This window comes from Polypterus senegalus, chromosome 13, assembly GCF_016835505.1.
Source record: "Polypterus senegalus isolate Bchr_013 chromosome 13, ASM1683550v1, whole genome shotgun sequence".
NCBI classification, from domain to species: domain Eukaryota; kingdom Metazoa; phylum Chordata; class Cladistia; order Polypteriformes; family Polypteridae; genus Polypterus; species Polypterus senegalus.
The window spans coordinates 92,448,594-92,471,068 of record NC_053166.1 but is presented as its reverse complement, the minus strand read 5'-3'; the positions used below and the strand labels follow the sequence as shown (position 1 = coordinate 92,471,068).

At 41.5% G+C, this 22,475-nt stretch overlaps 1 protein-coding gene across 1 annotated transcript; it reads left to right on the top strand.

Annotated features, from left to right (window-relative positions):
• The first annotated feature begins 2,036 nt into the window (after nt 1–2,036).
• Nucleotides 2,037–18,283, top strand: LOC120543124 (NXPE family member 4-like). The gene is made up of 6 exons (XM_039776003.1): nt 2,037–2,740; nt 5,305–5,451; nt 5,762–6,426; nt 7,336–7,397; nt 9,903–10,121; nt 17,654–18,283. Exons 1-6 carry the CDS (start codon nt 2,732–2,734, stop codon nt 18,256–18,258), a joined length of 1,707 nt encoding a protein of 568 aa, XP_039631937.1. The 5' UTR covers nt 2,037–2,731; the 3' UTR covers nt 18,259–18,283.
• The last annotated feature ends 4,192 nt before the right edge of the window (nt 18,284–22,475 follow it).

Sequence of the window (22,475 nt, the reverse complement as noted above, 5' to 3'; positions counted from 1 at the left end):
AAACAGCTCAGGATCCCAGTTTGAATCCCCCCAGGCAGAAATGCGGTCCAGTCCCACCCTCCAGAAATGATCTGCCACTCACGACGTTAAACCAGCAGTACCCAAGGATTGTCCGGAGAGACACAGTACCAAAGGAATCCAGTCATCGTCTCAGGTCACTGGATAGCGTCCATGTCTCACAACCATATAACAAGACAGGAAGCACCAGGACTCTAAAGACTGGGACCTTCGTCCTTTTGCATAGATATTGAGAGCGCCACACACCCCTTTCCAGCAACCTCATGCCACCCCATGCTCTCCCAATCCACCTACTGACTTCATAGGAAGAGTCGCCAGAGACATGAATGTCACTACCAAGGTAAGTAAACCAGAATGGAGATCGACAATTGGCAGACTAGTACAGGGACAATAATCTGTCTCTTAAAGTGCACATTGAGAGCCTAGCATATCTTTCCCCTTTCTCACCACATTCTACAGGGGCACCATTGAGAGCGTTTTGACCAGCTGTGTCATCGTCTGGTTTGGGGCCTGCAGCATTTCTGACCACAATGAATAGTGTACTCAGCAGAAAACATCACTAGGACCTCTCTGCCTTCTAGTGAAGACCCCTTTATTAAACTTTGCATCCCTGAAGCCTATGGTATTGCGTGGGACCTCTCCCACCCTTCCCACAGGGCTGTCTTATCAGCATCTTGGGCCCTGGGGCAAAGTAGTGCTCTGTGGCCCCTGTTTTGATAGCAAAATAGAAACATACATAGGCATCAGAGATCAGAAACATCATGGGTCCTTATGCTTCTGGGACCCCTAGCCAGTGCCCATTATGTCCATATATTAAGACAGCCCAGTGGGCCATGGGCCACGGTCTCTTTGTCCCTTTTCCATCCGGCAGAAGGTATTGTAGCATCTGAATCAGCTCTGTTATGGCTTCTACCCCTTGGCTACCCAGACTCTGAGTTCAGTGCTGTCCCCTGACCGCCCGTCCTTCCTCAAATCTGCACTTAATCGTTTATTTATATGAAGTGTATTTATTAGTACTGTTTTTACTTATTACTCTCCATTCTAATTAATTCCTATCTATTAATTTACAAATTCTATTTACAGTACGGTTCTTCACTTGTCCTGTTATATATATATGTTGCACTAGTGGTCCTAGGGTACATTATTTTGTGCCACTGTATTCTGCAATGCAGTGTATGGATGATGTGACAAAAGTCACTTGACTTGGATGGGACGGACACACACACACAGAATTCGGCCAATTTAACAATGGTATGAGCACTTGGGGTTTGAGGGAGGGTGCAGGCTAGAGCCCAGAACAGCAGAACTCTACCAAACACAGTGCCAGATTCAACAACAGTACCTTAGTTGGTGGACAATGGCCAGATAACACAACTGTGGTTTTAGCAGTTCATCTCCTTAAACTCTTCTTTGCCCTACTGGCTTTTGACTGATTCACCTAAGTGAAGCAAAATGGCTACTTTAACAGTGGCCCAAGGAGTATTTCTGGGTCACTTGGAAGCTCTCCAATTACAGATGCCTGGTGGCATCCCAGGGACCCATAAAAGGGTTGCCCTTGTGATCTACAGGTCCCATCGAACCCTGCAGGAGTCCAAACTGAGACCATACTAGGGAAGCATTGCCACCATTTGTCTCGGGGTTACACAGACTTCGGCAATCATGCTCACCCAGCACCGGATAGGAACCTAGAGCACCACTACGTATTACGACATCCCGGACGGGTAAAGCCTCACCCTCCGTCCCAGTCAGGATGCCAATCCAACCATTCGGGCATTAAGAACAGCAGGCTTTGGGTCGTGGAAGGAAACTGGAGTGCTTGGAAATCTGGGTCAGTCTGCCATTGGAAGAAGAAGAAACTGGAGCACCAGAAAGAAACGCAAGCGGGGAGAACGTGCAAACTCCACGCTGGGAAATTCCTGATGTCCTTTGTATCATCTCACATACCCACGCCACTGGACGGAGTTCTGCCTGCCTTCGTAAACATCGGCACCCTACAGTTGTTGAAAATTGTGATTTTCTTTAATGGGATGTTCGATTTTGTGGCTAGTTATACGCTTTGTCATTTTATGTTATTCGGTTCTGAGGCGACTTTTTAAATGTTTCTTTCAATTCACAGGAGACTCCAAGCGTCACCATTTAATCGCCAATCGACTGGTTCTCAGTCGAGCCGTGGCGCTGTTTTGGGGGCGGGGCCAACTAAGGGGTACAGCACTTTATATGAGCGCACGTGAAGTCGCCGTTAAAGAGAGAAAGAAGGTTTGGGAAACGCCCAAAAAAAGTCTTTACATATGTCCCTCGTAAATCGCTCAGATTAATTGTTTTCGGGAAGTTGCGTTGTGAAAGTCTGATTTGCGCAAGCATGACCATGGTTGATAAGATAAATGAGGGCTGGCTGTTGTGATCTCGTCTCTCTGTTGACTCCTATGTTATTTTTCGCGATATGGACGCCTTCACTGATTCTCTTTTTCGGTCAAGGTGCGCTCCGTCTCTTTAGACTGCTACTTTTTGCAGAGCACCAACTTCGCACTGAAGCCAAAGGCAGAACACGAACGAGGAAGTGCCGCGTATCGACTGAGACGATGAACTGCCAATCACTCTTGTACGTCAGACGTCTGCGGAGGGTGTGCTTGAGATGCACCCCCTTTCCTTCCTTCCTTCCTTCCTCTGTTTTTAAGCACATTATCGTCGCAGACTTTGGAGGACGCCGCCAAAAATGATAAAGGTGAATGTGCACGTGCTTTTTAAGTACAAATACCTTGACGGGGCAGATCCCAAAAGCTACGGTACTTGTCTGGAGCCTCACCGGCGTGCGCTCCAAATCGACGGGAAATCGCAAAGAGTAGACGGACTGGTGACCAGGCGAGCGTGCAGATGATCGGCCGGGCCCGAAAGGGAGCAGAACTTGGAATCCACCGGAAAAGGGCTGCGCAAAGCTGAAAGTCCCTGACGTCGCAAACGACGAGTATACTCAAGATTTTACCCTCCTCGCCGACCTTTAGCGCTCTTGCCTCACTCCCAGTCACAGTCTGCTTATGGAGTTTGAACGGTCTCGCTGTAATGAGAGATCGGATTCGTGTGATTAATCAGTGCTATAGAACCAGTCTCAGGTCTTCCAGCCATTATTCCTGCTTGACTCTCCGGGTGCTCATTCACTTGTTTGTGTGCACGTCGGGCTCCCACGCCTAGCTGTATTTATTATTCCCCATCTTTTTGCTTACAGGCAATTCTGTTTTTGCTTTTCTTCACATACCCTGCTGCTCACAAGCTCATCTTGATCAACTTCACACATCTTTCTCATCCTTTACTTTGCTCAGTTCGCTTTCACCTTCAGATCTGACCCCCAGAGCCCCTCTATGACTACACCTTAGTCGCCCCACCTCATGGTTCTTGAAAGGCACTCTATGGGTATTTACTGGGTTGTGTGGTTCATTGTTGGACCTTTGCTTGACAAAGCACCATTTCATTCTGAAAAAGGTTCTTTCCATATGAATTTAGGCGTTGAAAAAACTTCCATCATTAATGTGTGGTAGGCTTTCTAGCAGGACACTTAACAGATTAAGAAGACCTGAACGTAGCCTGTGTGACTGTACACAGCGAGAGTCCTTTTATAATCGTGACCCATCGGTATTTCACAGATCTGTTAACCATCTAATCATGGTTATTTACTGTATGGGGCTTATTATGGATCTAAATAAATAAAGGTTTCTCTCTGGAAAATTCATGCAGTGAGTCTTTTGCAAACCAAAAATGGTTCCCCTATGGCAGGGGTGGGCAATGTTGGCAATGGAGAGCCACAATGGCTGCAGGTGTTTGCTCCAACTCAGTTTCTTAATGAGAAGTTAATGATTGTTGATGAAGCACGTATTGCTCAAGAGGCATTTTGATGCTTCATTTTAGTGATCTCATTAGCCATAGTCAATTAGGGCTTGGGGCAAAAAAGGAGCTTGGTGAAGACATCAAAAGCTCATGCTTTAAACTTTTGAAATACTAAAACTCTGTAGGCACAATTGATAAATTCTACAAATACTATTTACACTTAATGCCTTTACTAAATTACAACGGAAGATCGTGCATATATTTTGGTAAATTAACACCATCTACTGTACTCCTGCTGTTATAATGGATGAACAAAGCCATGGGCAGGTCACCTCATGGACCAGTTTAGAGTTGGCAGCTAATGGGAGATGCACGTCCAACCAACAAGAACACGGGGAGAACATGCAAAGTCCACACGGGCAGCCATCGGGGGGATTTGGGCTCGGGCTGTTAAACCTGTGAGGCAGAAGGGCTGACCACCGTAACGTCGGGCCACGTGACTCGTATCTGAGGTTTTTTTCGCTTGACTGCTGCTGCTTCCATTTCTTTGTTGACCCGCAATGAATGAGGAATACGACTCTGCTTCTAAAACCCGCAAACACAGGCAGATGAAGTCATCAGCAGGAATTAATAACCAGTACATTTTCGGTTTTTGCCTTTTGGTTTCTTACGTTTTATTGATTCAAATGTTTCTTCATTTCTTAAGTGGTACAACAACTTCTCTGTATATTTTATTTCTTGATTACATTTCAGCATCCCAATCCCTGCATTCTTATTTTTATTTGTTATTAGAAAAACTGGGTGCCATACTTTTTTCTCGTGGGTTTTTCTAAGACTTTGTCAAATTTACTGCACACCATCTGATAAATTCTACTACGAAATTTGCCAAAAATGGATATGATCATCTTTTGTTTCCCACTGTTCAGTAACTTTACAATAACAGTTCTAAGGCTTTGAGTTTTCATCCTTTTTCCGGTTTTACTTTTTAAAATTCTTTTCCACCTGTTTTTTCCTTCTTTTTGCATTTATCATTTTTCCTTCATGGTGGAAGTCAAAATTTATTTGAATTCCAGTTTTAAGTAATTTAAAATCGTTCTGTTTTTTGCCTGGTATCGTTTAACTTGAAAATGTGTATTTGTTAATTGTTGACTAATAAAGTAAATTTTAAACTTCAAATTCAGTTTGTTTTTTCTTTAAATTTGGAACCTTGAAGATAATCAGTTGATTTTTCTTATTTGACATATTAAGTATTTTCTTTGTGGGGCAAGTTGGAGTTTTCTATGTTTTGCTTTGCTTATGATAATTTAAACGAGTCCTTGATTATTGATGAATAAAGTTCAATTCTTTCTTTCTTTCTTTCTTTCTTTTTTTGGATTAAAGGCATCCCTTTTATTAATGAAGAATTTGCCTGTTTGAATTCTTTTTAAGGTGACATTCTGGAATAATTTCCTTTTTTCTTTTTTCTTTCAGAGTATTATATTCGCATTGTTGAAAATCAACAGGCATTACCAGGTGGTTAACTATGCAGCCATTTTTACAACAAGAAAAAAGACGCTTTATGTTTTAATTCTCATTCTGTGTCTTACCTCAGTGTTCGTAATAAATAAAATTACAAAGGTAAGCCCGATATTTGATCAGATCAGCGCTGTCCTGAATGCCAGTGATCTTTTTTTGCACGGACTCTTTTGGCCTTTTTCCGTAGAGAGAACGTGCCGCTCCGAGTCTGTCAAGCGTTCCTCCATTGGGCTCTTTGCCGCCCGATTATCCACAACAACTTGCTACTCTTGAGTAACCCTAAAATGGGTCGACTGATGTCTTTTATTTTTTTTTACTATTGATTTAAATGACTGTATTCCTAGTGAGATTTAATATTTTAAAGCTATTTCAGAGCCACCCAAATTTTAATTCTGTTGGTTCTTCTTTACAGATTCCTTTCATAAGGATGCATAAAGAGCATTTCTCCCACAAGACCGCCAGTCATGTGTTAAGAGCAATCGAGCGACACCTGAACGTTACCCCCTACGGCAAGATGACTCCGCTTTCTAGTGCAGAGGAAAGCCTGGTCACCCTTTTAAATCCCAAGCCCAGTTACAAAGTGGGAGAGACGCTCAGTCTTCGCGTGGATTTGTATGATCAAGATGGCCAACATAAAAGTTCTGGAGGGGATTTCTTGTTGGCCAGAATTTTTTCTTTGTATCTTGATGCCTCTGCGTCTGGTGTGCTCGAAGACTTTAGTAATGGGACCTACAAGGTTACCTTCACATTGTTTTGGCCTGGACGGGTAGAAGTTTCAGTACAGCTGGTACACCCCAGTGACGTGGTATCTGTATTATGGAAGGCCAGGCAGCAGGACTATGATAAAATTATGTACAAGGGCATCTTCATGAACCATACAGGAATACAGGAGGAACACCAATGTTTTCAGCACTTGGTTAAATGGAAACATCTCTGTAAATATAAAGATTATAGGGATAATGAATATTTTTTTTGTCTGAAACCTAAATACCTTTCCTGTAACCATCTTAGGTATCTTTATTCAAAGAACAGTGAGGATCTCAACCTCAGTCGTCAAGAATTTCACATTTTATTGAGGTATGGCAAAGCTCTCTACTTCTTTCATGTAGTGGAGCTCTCCATCCGCCTCCATGGCATGGTCTGCTATTGCCTACAGCTACAAATGACTGTGCTAAGCTGTTCGTACTGGGCACAGTCTTGGTAACCGAATGTATATAATGCTTACCTGCATCTTGATGCCTAATCCTGGTCTCAAAATGTGAAGTGGGCTCCAGAACTCAATGCCTGGAGAGCCATAGCGGCTGAAGCCTTTCATACCACCCACCTTCTTAACTGGCAGCCAAAGACTGCAGCTAATGCATCAGATTTGGGTCTCTTGATTTTAACTTTCAAATTCCTGAACCTGCGTTTCTTATTTTTTCCTTTTACCAGAAGCCTCTGAAGAGTCACTACTGAGCAGCTCTTGCTTTGTGGGGCTCATACTTATCTTCTAGTGGGATGCAATGACTTCAGGTTTTCCTGCCAAACAATGTTAGAAATACATAGAAGCCGATTCTTGCAGTTAGTGATATGCAGTACTTTAAATATATGGCTTGATGGTGCGCTCACTCCGACACATTGGATAGTTCTAGTATTGCGTATTTATTTTTTATTCTACAAGTTTTGTCCATATGTGTTTTTAACCTTGGAGCAGCTCCATGCTTATTAACTGGCAGACGCTCAGTGATAAAAGGAACCTGCAAGGTCTGATCCATCAGCAGCAGCAACTGGCTACTGGAGTGGAGTTTGAGACCCCTGTATGGGCGTGACCCCCTACAAACGAGGCCTGGTACTTTTATAATTTAGATTTTGCAGGTTTTAATTTTCATTCTACTCCACACCTGTTAATATTTTTGTTACTTTAAGAGTTTCAGGTTTACTTTATTTTTTGTGGGTTCCATTTGGCAGAAGTTGAAATATTAATGTGTTCTCTCATTTATTTTAAAGGTCAGATCTTGCAGTTGAAGTCCCCAGTGAATTTTTGTACATTGATGTTACTGAGTGCAGTGGTAAGAATGATTTCTCTCTTTCTCTCCATAACAGTGTAAATGTCCAGTATTATACAGATCAATGAGTGCTTCCACTCTACAACTTGCACAAGACTACAGTAGGAACCAGTTTTGATATAATAGAATTGGCCACATTACAGGTCAAAGAGAGGCAAGAGAATACATTTAAAAATACTGTATTTGATATCTCTTGCCCTACGTGTATCTTCAGCACCTTTTCTCATGACTGATGCCCTCTTCTCTCGAGTGTGTTCCCATAATGCCTGTTTCTCAGTCTCTGTCATTTCAAAGCTTCTTGCTCGTCTGTCTATTTTTTTTTGTACTTCCCATCTTTGAAGCAGACTTTCAGGGTGCCTCCTATGCCTTTATTCCTCTTCATTTGTTTCAGCCTCTCTTGCCTGGCACTTCTGCTTTCAATCACGTCAAAAAAGACAAACTGACCAATCGGACTACTCGGAGAGACACACCACATGTGCGCGCACACACACACACACACACACACACACACACACACAGTAGCATTTTATTAAATAGTTGATTTGGTTGGTCATTGTCAGTGTGGAGTTTGCATGGTCTCCCAATGTCTGTGTGCGTTTTTCTCTGTGGTACACTTTACGTAGGTCATTTCAAATTAGTTTAACGTGAGTGAGCCCTACAACAGATGGACACCCCATCCATTATTCGTTTCTCCCTTGCACCCTGTGCTACTAGAATACTTTCCTGCCTCCCACAATCTTGAATTAGATGACATGGATTTGAGATTTTATATAGCATTTTTTTCCCCTAAATTTTCTGTTATTTTCAATGTTATAGAGATATGTCATTAAAATTAGTTTTGTTGAGTGAGATTTGTTTTAAATGAGTTTGACATTGTATAAATGATAGATTTATATGGTCTGTCTTCTGAAATGTAAACTGTTTTTCAAATTTACATCTTCCATACGACAAATAGGACTGTTACATTTTCTAATACACCTAGGCAATTCTAAGAATTAATTCTATAATATAGCAGTGGCACAATAGTTGGCATTGCTGTCTCACAGGCCAGAGGGCCAGGCTCACACTGTGGCCTGGTGTGTGGAGTTTGAATGTTCTTCCCATGTTTTGTCTCAATGGAGTCCCAGGTGACCTTATTCTCCCCTTTATACTTTTTATTGCGTAGACCTCAACAAAAAGTCTCAGATCCCACACACGTACCACTATTGTCTTGTGCTGCAGTTCAACACTTCCTCCTCTCTTCCTTTCTAAATCAATAATCTGACAATTAGACAGAGTATAAGAACAGGAAGGAGAGAGTTACACTTTTAATTAAATATTTTAGATAATATGCCCAAATTTTAAGGGCACAGAATACAACGAGTGTTGGTTACAAAGCAATACAACCTGTTAATGCTAGATGTGTAGTTTCAGGTGGCGCAGTAACTTTAGGACACGTTTGATTCTTCCTGGTCAGCTCATCACCTGCTCAGGCCCAGGTAGCCCACTGGTCTCCGTATGGCCGCAGAGACCGAGTTGTCTTCTTTTCATGGAGAAATGGCAAGAGAGAGCATGTCTTTGGAAGCCTCCTTCTTTATCGTCTCTCTGCAGCTCCTGCCACACACGTCCCTGAACACTTCACCAATGAAGCCTCTCTGGCACAGCCCCCTCCCAAATTCAGGTACTTTACCGTAACATTCACTAATGAAACAGCTCTGGCAAGCTCAACCCCTCAGTCTGACATTTTTCTGTAGATCCAAATAAACAAGAAAGAAAGGAAACAATTAAATTACAAAACTGGCCCAGATAGTGCTTTCATTAGCAATGAAACTCTGGGGGAGGAGAACTGGTTTGTCGAGCTTCCTGACTCATTTAACATTACAAATAGAGGCAGACAACATATTTATCAACGTATCCTCTACATATCCTACATTTTACATGCCACCACACCCCATATTTACCTGAATGTTCCTTGTGCTGCTCTTCACTATATTTCAGAATTTTCAGTGTTCGACTGATTGCTGATGGACTTTTGGCAGTGTGCCCTCCTAGGGCCTGGTCCCCCTCTGTGCACCTGATGCCACCACCTTTGTGCATCTACTGTACAGCCTAATCGCACTGACCAGAGCAAAAATGCCTTTCATTGGATTTTGTGAGCAATGCTGAGTGACCAGAGAAACGTCAACTCTGTGGGAAACTGAACACTGTGAGGCTGGGAAGAGGACAAGCTGCTTGTTCTACCATTTCATTACCTGCAATGATTTTGAGTCAAAGCAAATATTTAAAATGTTCTGTTCCATATGCAGAAAATGAATGTTAAAAGTTGTTGTTTTTTTTTGTACCTTGGGAATGGGCTTTGAAAATCTAGTAGCATCAATGCTGAATCTTGGTTTAGTTTCACAAGTACCAGTTGGTAATTCTATCAATACTGTGCTGAAGAAGCGCTGGCTTGCTCTTGTCTGCTTATCTGAATACGGCTGATAACGTTCTTGACAAACCTCCTATATTTTTTTTTTTTTCCTACGTTAGACAGTTTTCATGGACCATCTCTAAAATGCAAAATGGGAATGAAGTTTGAATCTCCTGGAGGCTTTTTCCATTTAAACAAATGGTATCCCAAAAATTGCATCGTGTGTCAGTTCACAAGGGTAGATGAAGTTAATGGCTGCCTGAAAGGAAAGCAGATCTACCTGTTGGGAGACTCGACTCTGCGCCAGTGGATTGAGTACTTCATCAAGATCCTGAAAAGTGAGTAACGCATTTAGCTACACGCAGATTACTGGCAAATTAATTTTGTGTACCACACTTTTTAAAATTAATGTTCAAGAGAGTTATGAACATTCCCACGTTTTGTGCCTGACTGAAATTTCCTCTGTTATTCCTAAAGAAAAGAGTCCTTCAGTGGGGTTCATTTGCTGGGAGGTGTTTATTAGCCCCCGGGGGGCTACACACAAACTGCCACAAGAATAAACAAAACTGGCTCTGTTCTTGAGCTACAGGAGTGTGACTTTTATTAACCTAACCCTGTTCAGATGGGACTGTTTGAGGCTGACGCTGTTGAGTGAGCACTTCTTTACTCTTGTAAACCCCAAGGATGTGGCTGAATGTGTTGGTTCTCTACATTTAATGGCTTGTGCTTGTGAGGGTCCCATGGTATAGGGGTGGTATTAGGTTTTTTTTTTTTAAAATAGCTTTTTTCACAAGGGTTTCCAAAATCAGACTTTCATTTTAGATTTTATGAGGCTCATGATTATGGTGTTTATTTTTGCAGATTCCAACCTCATGAAAAGGTATCTAATATTATATATATTGCAGTTATATTTTATAAAGATTGTCTGGAATGCTCTGCGCATTGCTAGTGGTGCGTTTGCAGAAGTTGCAACATTTAGGTAACAGCACAACAGAATAAAAGGTTATCTGTGAAATGTACTTCTATGAATTGTAAACACAAAACCATTTTCATAAGTGCTCTTTCTAAATGGTTTTGGTACTTTTTTTTTTTCCTGGTTTTGACCATGACTTTTGTCCCTTATTTTGACTCTGACGCTTGAGTCTTTGATATCATTTCTTTACACCTTTTCTGTTACTCATCTTTTCTCCCAGTCAATCCTCCGATCTAGTCAGTCTGCTGACATAACAGGTGGTCTTGTCAAGAATATATATTACGATTACTGAAAATAACCATTGTTACGCTGTATTTCTTCCGCTGATAACATTAGACACCAAAGGAGATCTTGATAGGCCATTCGTATTAAAACTTTTACAGTTTCCCGTTAGAATAACTTTTGCTATGACAATTAAAACATCACAGGGATAAACATTCGAAAAAGTCAGTGTATTTATTAGAGAGAAAGAAACGATATTCACTCACTGTTATATATTGCATTTTCACGATGTAACTCCAAATACGGAATCAAAATTCAATGCAATATTGACGTAAAGTTAATTCAAAAAAAGTTTAAAAAAGTATTTGCGTGTTAATTTCAAAGCCAAACAGAACAAAAACATATAACGCAATGAATACCTCTAACGCAACATGAAACATAATTATCTTTCAATTTATTATGTTTTACTATTTTTTTTTACTATAGGTAATTACTCGCTGTAATGTAAAATAGGTAGGTCTATTATGTATATGTAACAATTCCCATGAAGATAACAATCTGTTTAAATTGGATAGGTATACTGTAGATAAATACTTTGTTAATCCCAAGAGGAAATTCAAATACTCCTGCAGCAGCATACTAATAAAAAACAATATTAAATTAAAGAGTGATACAAATACAGGTATAACAGACAATAACTTTGTATAATGTTAACGTTTAACCCCCCCAATCCCGAGTGGAACTGAAGAGTCATATAGTTTGGGTTAAGGAACGATCTCCTCAGTCTGTCAGTGGAGCAGGATAGTGACAGCAGTCTGTCGCTGATGCTGCTCCTCTGTCTGGAGATGATACTGTTCAGTGGATTCTCCATGATTGACAGGAGCCTGCTCAGCACCCTTCACTCCACCACAGAGGTCAAACTGTCCAGCTCCATGCCTACAATAGAGCCTGCCTTCCTCACCAGTTTGTCCAGGCGTGAGGCGTCCTTATTCTTTATGCTGCCTCCCCAGCACACCACCTTGTAGTAGAGGGTATTCGCCACAACCGTCTGGTAGAACATCTGCAGCATCTTATTGCAGATGTGGAAGGACGCCAGTCTTCTAAGGAAGTATAGTCGGCTCTGTCTTTTATTACACAGAGCATCAGTATTGGCAGTCCAGTCCAATTTATCATCAGGTATTTATAGGTCTGCACTCTCTGCACACAGTCACCTCTGATGATCACAGGGTCCATGAGGGGCCTGGGCCTCCTAAAATCCACCACCAGCTCCTTGGTTTTGCTGGTGTTCAGTTTGAGTCACACTATTTAACAAAGTCCTTGATTGGGTTCCTATACTCCTCCTCCTCCTGCCCACTCCTGATGCAGCCCACAATAGCAGTGTCATCAGCAAACTTTGCACGTGGCAGGACTCCGAGTCATATTGGAAGTCTGATGTATATAGGCTGACCAGGACCGGAGAAAGTACAGTCCCCTGCGGCGCACCTGTGTTGCTGACCACAATGACAAACCTGCAGTTCCCAAGACGCACATATTGAGGTCTGTCTGTAAGATAGCTCATGATCCATGCCACCAGGTATGAATCTACTCCCATCTCTGTCAGCTTATCACTAAGAAGCAGAGGTTGGATGGTGTTGAAGGCGCTAGAGAAGTCCAGAAACATAATACTTACAGCACCACTGCCTCTGTCCAAGTGGGAGTTGTACATCAGATTTCCCATGGCAAGCAAAGCAAGCAGAAGGAAGAGCCCCCTAGTATACATTAAATCACGAGTAGTAAGTGTGATGATGTGTCATAACGTCATACAGCAGAGAAAATCAAATGTAACAGTCTGAGGTATGGAGAAGGGAGGGCTGACACGCAGACACAAGCAGCAGTTTAGGAGTTCTTGGATGGACTTTTTTTTTTTTTTTTGTCTCCTTAAGAAAGGATTCTGATCAACTCTCTCTGTTAGCCTCAGGTACTCTTGCTGAAGTCAGACGTTTAATATATACGCCTTTAAACAAACTTGAGTGAATTTTGCTTAAACATTGGTGGGAATAATTAGATGACTCAGTGAGTGTCACATTTCTAAATCACTCCAACACCAATATAGACTGTTCCTATTAATGTTTATGCAATACTGTTCTAGCGCCCGTTATTGTAATGGGCTTAATGTCTAGTGTGAAAATAATTTATGTGCAGCCTTGCATTTTAAATAACAAGCAATAGTGTAACAACCAATCATTTTACAATCAGACATACAAAATGGCATTTTTAAGCAATTTCAGTGTTTAGTAGAATTATTTCACGTTGTCTGGTGGAGAAGGAGAAGTTGCTTTTGTGATGTAGGGTGTTGTACGGGTCCATCAGTTTAGTGGGAAAAAAAACCAGAACATAATTCCGCTTCCATGATCACAAGAACACCCTTCAGCACACACACAAAAGTGAGTTTGCTAGCTATCCTTAAGTTTTTGTTTCCCACAGTGCAAAGGGTCATCAGGAACAAGTTACAGTTTTACTGCAAAGGGGGCGTTCCTTATGCAGATATACTTACCATATGCAAATTTAGCTTTCTGTGTCATTGTGTCTTAACAGCAATGCAACAATTATTCATAAAATAGTCTTGGACATTGAAACTATTAATGAATATTGACAGCTCAGTCACTACTTGTGATAAGAGGTCCATGGCAAAGTGCTGTTTGAAATAATAATGGGGTCTCGGAGTGTGTGAGCTCCAGTAGGTGTGTGCATACCGGCGCTCGCTCCAGGGTTGAATGGGGTGCTTGGCATATCGTGCAATCACATGCAAATGCGAGCAGATCAGTCATGTGCCTCATTTGCATCTCTGAATGGGTGAAGGGTCACAGCTGCACCCCATCAGCCAGGACTTAAGGGATCCTACACAGCAGAGAACAGGAGGAAAGCCAACAGAGAAAGAAGCGGAACATGAGAGCAGTATGGAGTGGCAAAGCAGAACGTGCCAGCAGGTGAGCAAGAGGCATAGCGGTGGTTGGCCCCACGATGAAGTGAAGCATCAGCGCTCCATGTTCAGATCATTCCCTGCTGATACTTGCACTGGAGTGGTTGCGATAGAGGTGGAGTGCTCATCAGTGATCCGAAGTGCAGTAGGGGAGCGAGAAGAAAGATGGGAGGACAACCAGCCCTGATGGGAGTTACTGAAGAGGAACGCTGCTGCTGGAGTCTCCACAGCCTGAGTGAGGTAAGGGTGAGCTGGGAGGACAAAGAGTTGCGCTGGGCTCTTATGGGAACAGAAGAACATCATTATGGACCGATGACTGTTTCACATTGATTTTAACTCGTTTTTATCAAATTATTTATTTATTATGGAAGGTTTTTATGCATTGCACTATATGCACTTTTCTTTGGATTTGAAATAAAGGCACTAAACACTGTTTTTGCACCAAGCCCTTGCTGAGTGTGTGTGCCCTCGTTTGCCTGGCTCATCTCGGTTCACGACTATGGATGGCTACGGGTTCAAGAGGCTCCTCGAGGTACCAAGGAGCGTGAAGCTAACCCAAACCATTATATCTATTTAAAATCATTTTGACCATTTATTGTTTTACAGTTTTTTGACTATTAAAATACAGTTAATGTAATGTATTTTTACAGATTTTTTTCTTTTTCCACAAAATTTATGTGAAGTTTAGTGTTGATGGCCTCTGTAAAGTCCTTCTCCTGCCCACTTATGACAGAAGATGGCTTAGCCTAGTGTGAGTACACAATACATTTTTCAATGCAGTATTTTATTATGTAAACTTACACTGTAACAGCTGTGAAATTCTGGCATAGTTTTTGGTCTATTATTAAACATAAAATGTTTGTAGGAAGTACCCAAAGGAATGTTAAACTCTTGTGATCTCAGTCCACACATGTGTAAGCAGCTGAGGTGATGTCAGTTCCTGGCCATGTGCCCACCTCTGTGCCCATTTCACCATCTTGTTTTGCTGTCGGACGTGTCACAGAGGAAAATCCTCAAGTTGACATATCGAATGAATCCGTTATTGAAGTCACACGGAATGCTTCTTTGCTTTAAAACAAACCCTTTTCAAAAATATGCAAGTAATTTTTAAATCAAGAGTTTTGAAATGTCAAAAATGTGTGCTTTTAAAATTAAACTTTGCTAAATCGGTCCACTGAGAGCTGAAGAAGAATGTGGCAGATGAATGTGATGACGACAAATGCGCCTCAAAATGTTGACACTGTCCGCCAAAGCAGATTTTAAAATGTTGACCTGTGGAGACCAGAGGGCTGTTCCACGGAGCGAGTTTATAAAATCGAGGATTATTTGTAATAGCCTCGCTTGAGTTAGCCTAACAGTTCACTTCAGGCTCATTGAGTTCCACGAACAAAATTCAGGTGTATTTAATCTCCGCTAATTCAAGCCAAGCTTGATAAGCGAGGCTCGTGCGCGTCCACGCGATATAAAAGGCAGCCTTGTTAATCGATGCTGGATAAGTAAGAATGGAAACTAAGGAAAGAGCTGCGTTTTTTTCGCAGGCGGAGCAAGAATTATTATTACAAACCTATGAGGACTACAAAGCTATAATAACTAGAAAGGGGAACACGAGCTGTATTATCAAAGCTCGTGAGGCTGCATGGCAGAAAATAGCTGACAAGTTAAATGCGTAAGAACATGATTTTAGTAACTTTTGTGTTAAGGATGTCAAACTATTTAACAACTAAATGAGAACAGTTTCAAGCCTTCAAAATGTATAGTCATTAAAATTTCCTTTTACATATGCATTTTGTTACCAGTTGTAAGGTACTTTAAGGTTATTTTAACACATTGATAAACAGGACAGCATGTTAATTATATGGGTTCATCTTGGATAAAAAGTGATATATAATTGTAATTATTAATATAATTAATAATAATGTTTGGTTTCAGGAGCAACATGAGTGGAACGAAAAGGTCCTGGCAGCAAGTGAAGAATGCGTCATTATTGGCATACGCTCCTGCTGCAGTATTGCCACATTATGCAAAACTGCACAGGCTACTACAATGTCACACGCTCTGTCTGGTGTAACTCGGAGATGCCGCAGGCAGTTAAACCTGGATTTTAACTGTCCAAATGTCATTTCAATGCGTGCCCTTGTCTTACAATGGGCATGGTTGAAATGTCTTTCTGCTTGTGTTGCAGGATCTGTATATGGTGTGAGAAGAAACGGTAGACATGGGTATCCTCTGTCACCAAGCAGCACACCAGGAAAAATTCCTATAATGGAAAGTAGACACATTAGACTGTAGTATAATAAACTATAGTATATTTGTGAATTTTAGTTGACTTGCCTTGTCTGAGGCTTTGAGCCAGTGAAGACTCGCGAAAAATTCTGGCATCATGTACTGATCCTGGCCATTTTGCCACAATGTTTGAAATTAGATGTTCAGCAGTGCATACCATCTGAAACATTTTAGGAAATGGTAATGACATACATTGCTAATGTTGGACGACTACACTTTCACCTCTTGTATATAAATGTGAGATATTATCAGTACTTACCTGTACATTAATACTGTGATATGATTTGCGGTTTATGTAATCAGGCTCTGTTGGACCTGCTGGAGCCTTTATCCTCACGTGTGTACAGTCAATGGCTCCAATGACGTTAGGAAAGCCTGACAAATTAAATTCAGTTACTTATCAGGTAATGATTTATGTGCTGTAAATGAGTAGATGTTTAAAGATTAAGCACCATTAATTCCAAAGAAAGTTTCCTTAATGGCAAGAATTCCTCGGTGGCCAGGAAAGGTAATGAATATATTTAAAAGGACTTTAATGCAACGCAAACCTTCCTGATTTCACGGCACACTGTAGCTTTGCTTAAATGTTCAGCATCCCCCACACTGTACAGAAATGAACCACTGGCAAAATAACGCAAAGCGATACACAAAGACTGTGCAACCGTAAGGGCTTTAGAGCGACGTGTGTTTTTAGAAATGTAAGGTTCCAATAACTGACACAAATATGCAATACTGTGTCTACTAAATCTATAGCGCTCGTATAAATAATCATCTGCAAAATGCAACGGATCTATCCTGGGCCGAAGTAATTGTGGAACCTGTTGCCTTAAAGCTCTACGAATGAGCCTCGCTCCCTCATCAACTGGATTATGAATAAATGGGCACGCCATGGTTATTCATGTAAAAGCCTTCAATGCACTCCTTGTCATTTTATACTTTCTAAGTAATTAGAATCGCCTGCATGTAATCTGTAATAATTTTATATTGGAGGGTCGATGTGTGCGAAAGAGGGAGAGAACAGCAGCAGAATAATCCCAGCCCCGCAGAATGTCGTGCTGTGACATCACATGGCTTGTCCAATCATATTCATCAAGCTAAACTAAGCTTCACAACTAACCTGCCACGGAGCAGGCTTGTCCAAGAGCATATATTGACATAGTAATTAAGCGGAGCTTCAGGTTAGCCTCGTTCGTGGAACCGAATTTCGAGAAATTAAGACGGGATTATCGAAATAAACCTGGATTTTGAGGTTAGCTCGCTTCGTGGAACAGCCCTCTCCGTTGAAAAGCTACGCTCACACTAACCACTTCATTTAACTTGTCTCTGACATCCTTTAATCTTAGCACAAGGGACACAACAGAATGTAACCGAATTTAATGTGAGACGTACGCAGAAAATTTTTTTGATCAAGAATCTTTTTTTCTTTTTTTCAGATTTGAAAATGACCAAAATGCCTCTTGGGATTTCCCCTGTGATGGCAACTGATGTTCAAAGAAATATCCACATCGCCTGGATGAAGCACTGGCAGCCTTGGGTTAGCGGCACACCAAACGCCGTGAGCAGTGGGCAGTACGTTGCTCGACGGCTCGACACGATTGCTGGAGGTACCAATACGACTGTTGTCCTTGCCCTTGGCCTGCACTTTAGGCCCTTCCCTATAATGCTATTCTTGAAGAGGCTGTTGAACATTCGCAAAGCAATCGAAAGACTTCTTCGGAGGAACCCATTAACAAGAGTCTTTGTCAAACTGGAAAACACCCGCGATCTCTCGGTTGACATGGTCCGCTTTAGTAACTGGCATGGCTATGTGCAAAATCTGGCTCAGAGGGAGGTGTTTCAGGGCCTGAACATTCAGTTCATAGACGCCTGGGACATGACCGTCTCCCACAACTCATTTGCCATCCACCCCTCAGCTAATATTGTTTGGAATCAGCTGACTTTGTTTTTAACGTACATATGTGATGAATGTACCGATACCCATAGCTTTCAGTGTGACAGTAACAGAAAGGTGGAAGCAGATGACACAGATGATGGCTGATGCTTAGGTAAAAAAAAAAAAAAAAGTAATCGGTCAACTGAGCAACTGAGAGAGGAGCCATGAAGATCTTCAGGAAATGCAAGAGTGGAGAGCCTCCGTGATGGTGTGTACTGTGCAGCAAGGCACGACAGGCTCCGTCCTAATTGTGATAGACAGTAGGTATGTGCAGTGAACGAACAAAGCAGTTCTTTTGTCTTTGAATGAACTTACTGGTTCAGTGGCTTTAAAGAACAAATCTTTTTGTTGCATGTGCAGTCCGTGCTACGTTTTATATAACATTCTGCACCGGTCCGAAGATATCATCTTAACTTCACGTAAATGACGGCCGTCTTCAGGAAATGGCCTAACAGTAAACAGTTTCAGCAAAACGGTCATGACGACAACTAGCCAAAGACTGACTGGGTAGATGACACCAAACACCTCCCATCGATCAGTTCACTATGACTGTCTCCGTACACATGCTAATTGAATGAACCAGTATGCCCGCTACTGATCCGGAGGAGTTCGTTCAGAAACTGCAGATTGACCCACAGTACAGTAAAAAATTAAAAGAACTGCAGACTAGATGTGCGTTTCAATTCACGGATGATATATGTTTGGAAAACTGCATCAAAAAGGACCGGGTACAAAAGAAGGAATTTGTGGGAGATTAATCCAAAACAGAAAATAATTTGATTTAGTCCTATTTCAATGTAATGTGTGCACTATTCTAAGGTTCTATTTGTACGATTGTTTTTTTCTATTGTTGAAATTCAATAAAGAGTATTTATCATTGCGTTGCTTGCATTTTGTATCGTTTGGTGGTTAAAGTTGTTACACCGTTCTGATACTGTTCTAGATTTCAAACTAGAATACAGCTCATTTCTGAAGTGAACGAATCAGTGATTCAAATCATTTTAGTGACCTGATTGGCTGTCATGGTAATGGGCGCAAATTTACAGTTAAAAAGGAGCGCAAAAAGGCAGGAAAGAAAGAGACGATACTGAACATGAATGTTGTGGTTCGAGAGTACAAGTGTAGTCTATCCAAGGCCAGACAGGAATTTGCCTCACTTCAAGGTCGAAACCCTTCCCAGTTTGGAGTTGGCCACCTCATAGACTTCATCAGCCAATAGACTACAGGAAGAGACAAATGGGACAGGCAAGAGGACCTAGAGCAGGGGAGCTGAAGCTGAAGACGACCTTTATTGTTCTGGTATGGTGCATCGTGAACCACTACGATTTTATTTAAGACGTGACAGAGCTGCGTGGACTTTGTGTGTTGTCTGTTGTCGACGAGTTTTATTTCATTTTATTTGTATATTATATGAGACAGAGTAGTGGAGGGGAGGGGGGGTGTTTGTGAATCTGATTGTTGCCATTATGTTTACATGTTTATATAGCCGATTTAATACATTATTTTAATTATATAATTTAATCCATCAATATCACAGGAATGGGTCAGAGGGCGGTGTAGGGTTGACCTGCGATGTCGATCAAGTACATCACCAAAAGCATGGTGGCTTACAGAGGTATCGTCTGGGAGAGGGCGAAGTGTTATAAGGTGTGTGAATTGTTGTTCCTGGTATAATTCTGTCCACGGTGCCGCCAACTGCTCATTCACATGTGACAGTTTCCCCCAGAAACTGGATACAATCTCCTGGTATGGTTAGGGTTGAGTTAAGAGTCCACCAGGATGAGATGTGAAGGCAGGTTTCTAATGGAAGCTTTAATACCACTAGGCTGTGAACCCTGAGGATGCCATGGCACTGCACTTGTGTCTCCTGGAAGTGGAAAGCCAAGCCATGACACTCTAATTGTGTGGAACGTGTGGTTGCACATTCATTTGTCCAATAGAATTCCCATGGATTGTTTGACCTGCTAAAGAAGTTTTGCTTCAGTACAGTTTGGGGCCCGAGGTTATCAGTACAGCAAAATGGAAACCGGCAATTTGAGGTAAACCCCCACCCCGAACGTTCACAAGAAATGAAGAAATTAGACAGTTTGGACAAATAACTGGTGCAGACGAGGGTGAAAAAGTAGTTGGTTTTTGAAGGATTACCTTGTCTTTCTTTATTGTGCCGATAGAATTGGCTTGTTTTCTTCAAACCCGTAACTTCCTTAGCGTTATGTTTTCACGTGAAAAAGGATCAGTGGTTTTGGCTCATTTCTCAAAAAGAAAAAAAATATTATGCTTAACAGAAACATGTAAAATACCAAAACATAAGCAATATTATAGTAGGAAAGCTATGTCTGGTGTCCACTGCTGTACTGATGCAGATTTAGTGCATGTCCATCGTAGGATGTTTTGAAACAGTCACCAACTGATGTTCTGCAGCATAATGTTATTTAATCCACTAGATGGCTGCAGAATAATATTTCAAGTCAGTGTCCGTGCGTGGAATTCATTCAGTCATGAATGAGCAACCAATTAATATCGGTGCGCAATTTATAAGAAGAGAATTTCACATAGGAAGGGGTTTGCGCAATCAGCAAGATCCTTTATTGCTCCTGGAGGAAATTCTTTTCGAAAGATACCGCTTTAGCCGAGGGGAATATTGTACCTCAAAGATTTATTAGCACCTTATATTCAAAGTCAAATTCGGCGAAGTCGGGCTCTCGCAACTACACAGACAGTATGCATTGATTTGAGTTTTTTTTGCAAGCGGCACTTTTTTACATATTGTAGGCGATGCGGAAAATCTGTCTAAAAGTGCAGTTTGTCAGGCAATTTGTAAAGTCTGTTTGGCTCTGAAACATTTCCTCTGGGTTTTCATAGCGTTTCCTGGACACCTGCGTGTGCAGACAATAAAATAGGCGTTTCATGCCATTGCAGGTAGGTAATACACAGGAAAAAACACCCACAGTTCTATAAAGAATCTCACAATCCGCCTAACATTCTCATTACCCAGGATTTCCAAATGTGATTGGGGCACATAGGACTGATCAGAGTGGAGTTTGGTCAAACATTATTTGGAAAATGTACCTGTCCTCCTGATGAATAATCAGGCACAGTGTCTTCATCAAATATTTGACCTTCGTCAATATCTCGTTGGTCCGACACAAGTTCTAGGGATATGACATTCCCTGCAACTGACCTAACAAAAAAAAAGGGCTATATGGAACATACCTATAGCACACATTGAGGACAAATATATGCAATGACCATCTTTTACCTGAAATGAAGTGACCACTGCATCCTGCCATTGGTTCTGAGGAGGAGCTTCCCCCTGGAATGCCTTCAGAAACAGGGCGATGGGCATTTTGCTGGAGAGCCAACTCTTCTGCAGGGGTTAGGTCTGGACCGCGTGGACCTCCACCTGTTTTTTGCTTGTCTGCCTTCTTATTAGCTTTAAAATTAAATGTTTTTCATATTATACGCGTATATGATTCTTTATGTCAACATTTCTTTAAGTAGTTCTATACCAATATTACCAGTATGAAGTATATTCTTGTACTTCACTTTAACCTGTTCCCATGTTCTCCTTGTGTTCACGTTTGATCTGGAATTATGACATATTAAATAATAATTAATCTGACACATAGGAAATAAAACGCTGCATTCAGTAAGTACTATGCACACTACTTACGTGATTAATTTGTCGGCCACTTTTTGCCTGCTGTCTTTTCTGGTTTGGATTGCTTTTGCAGTGTTACCCCTTGAGTATATTAAATCTTGAAATTCTTCATATTCTTTGAATAAAAGGTCCTGCTCCGCTTGTGTGAAAAAATGCGCCCGTTCTTTCATCATTTTGTTGCAGCATATCAAAGACTTGCTGATCATGTTTTCTACACTCAATATATATTGGCTTTTCAATCAGCGCGGGCGCGTGCATTCATCTCGGATGATTAGATCCAGCTGAACTAATCTACTACACGGCTGCATTTGAAAAACCGATTTATCCCGGATGAGTTTCACCGCCATTAACTCATCCAAGATGAGGCATCTGATTTCGGATGATTTAAGCGACGTACGGAAAATACCCCCCTGGAGTTCGACACCCCTGTCTTAATCCATGCGTATTAATTTACAAAGTAAGAAAAGGCAAATGTAAAAGTTTTACGGCCAGTAAGCTTTCCTTTCAACAACAGACAGCTTAGCCAAACGATCCGCCAGCAGGCCGAAGACAACCTGGTGACCTGGCACATTCAAAGACTACACAGGAGGGCTGTTCCATGAAGCGAGCTTATAAAATCGAGGATTATTTGTAATAGCCTCGCTTGAGTTAGCCTAACCGT

Coding starts and splice junctions, on each gene's coding strand:
- LOC120543124 (XM_039776003.1), top strand. Junction 5,452..5,761: donor TAATAAATAAAATTACAAAG/GTAAGCCCGATA, acceptor TCTTCTTTACAG/ATTCCTTTCATAAGGATGCA. Junction 7,398..9,902: donor TGATGTTACTGAGTGCAGTG/GTAAGAATGATT, acceptor TTCCTACGTTAG/ACAGTTTTCATGGACCATCT.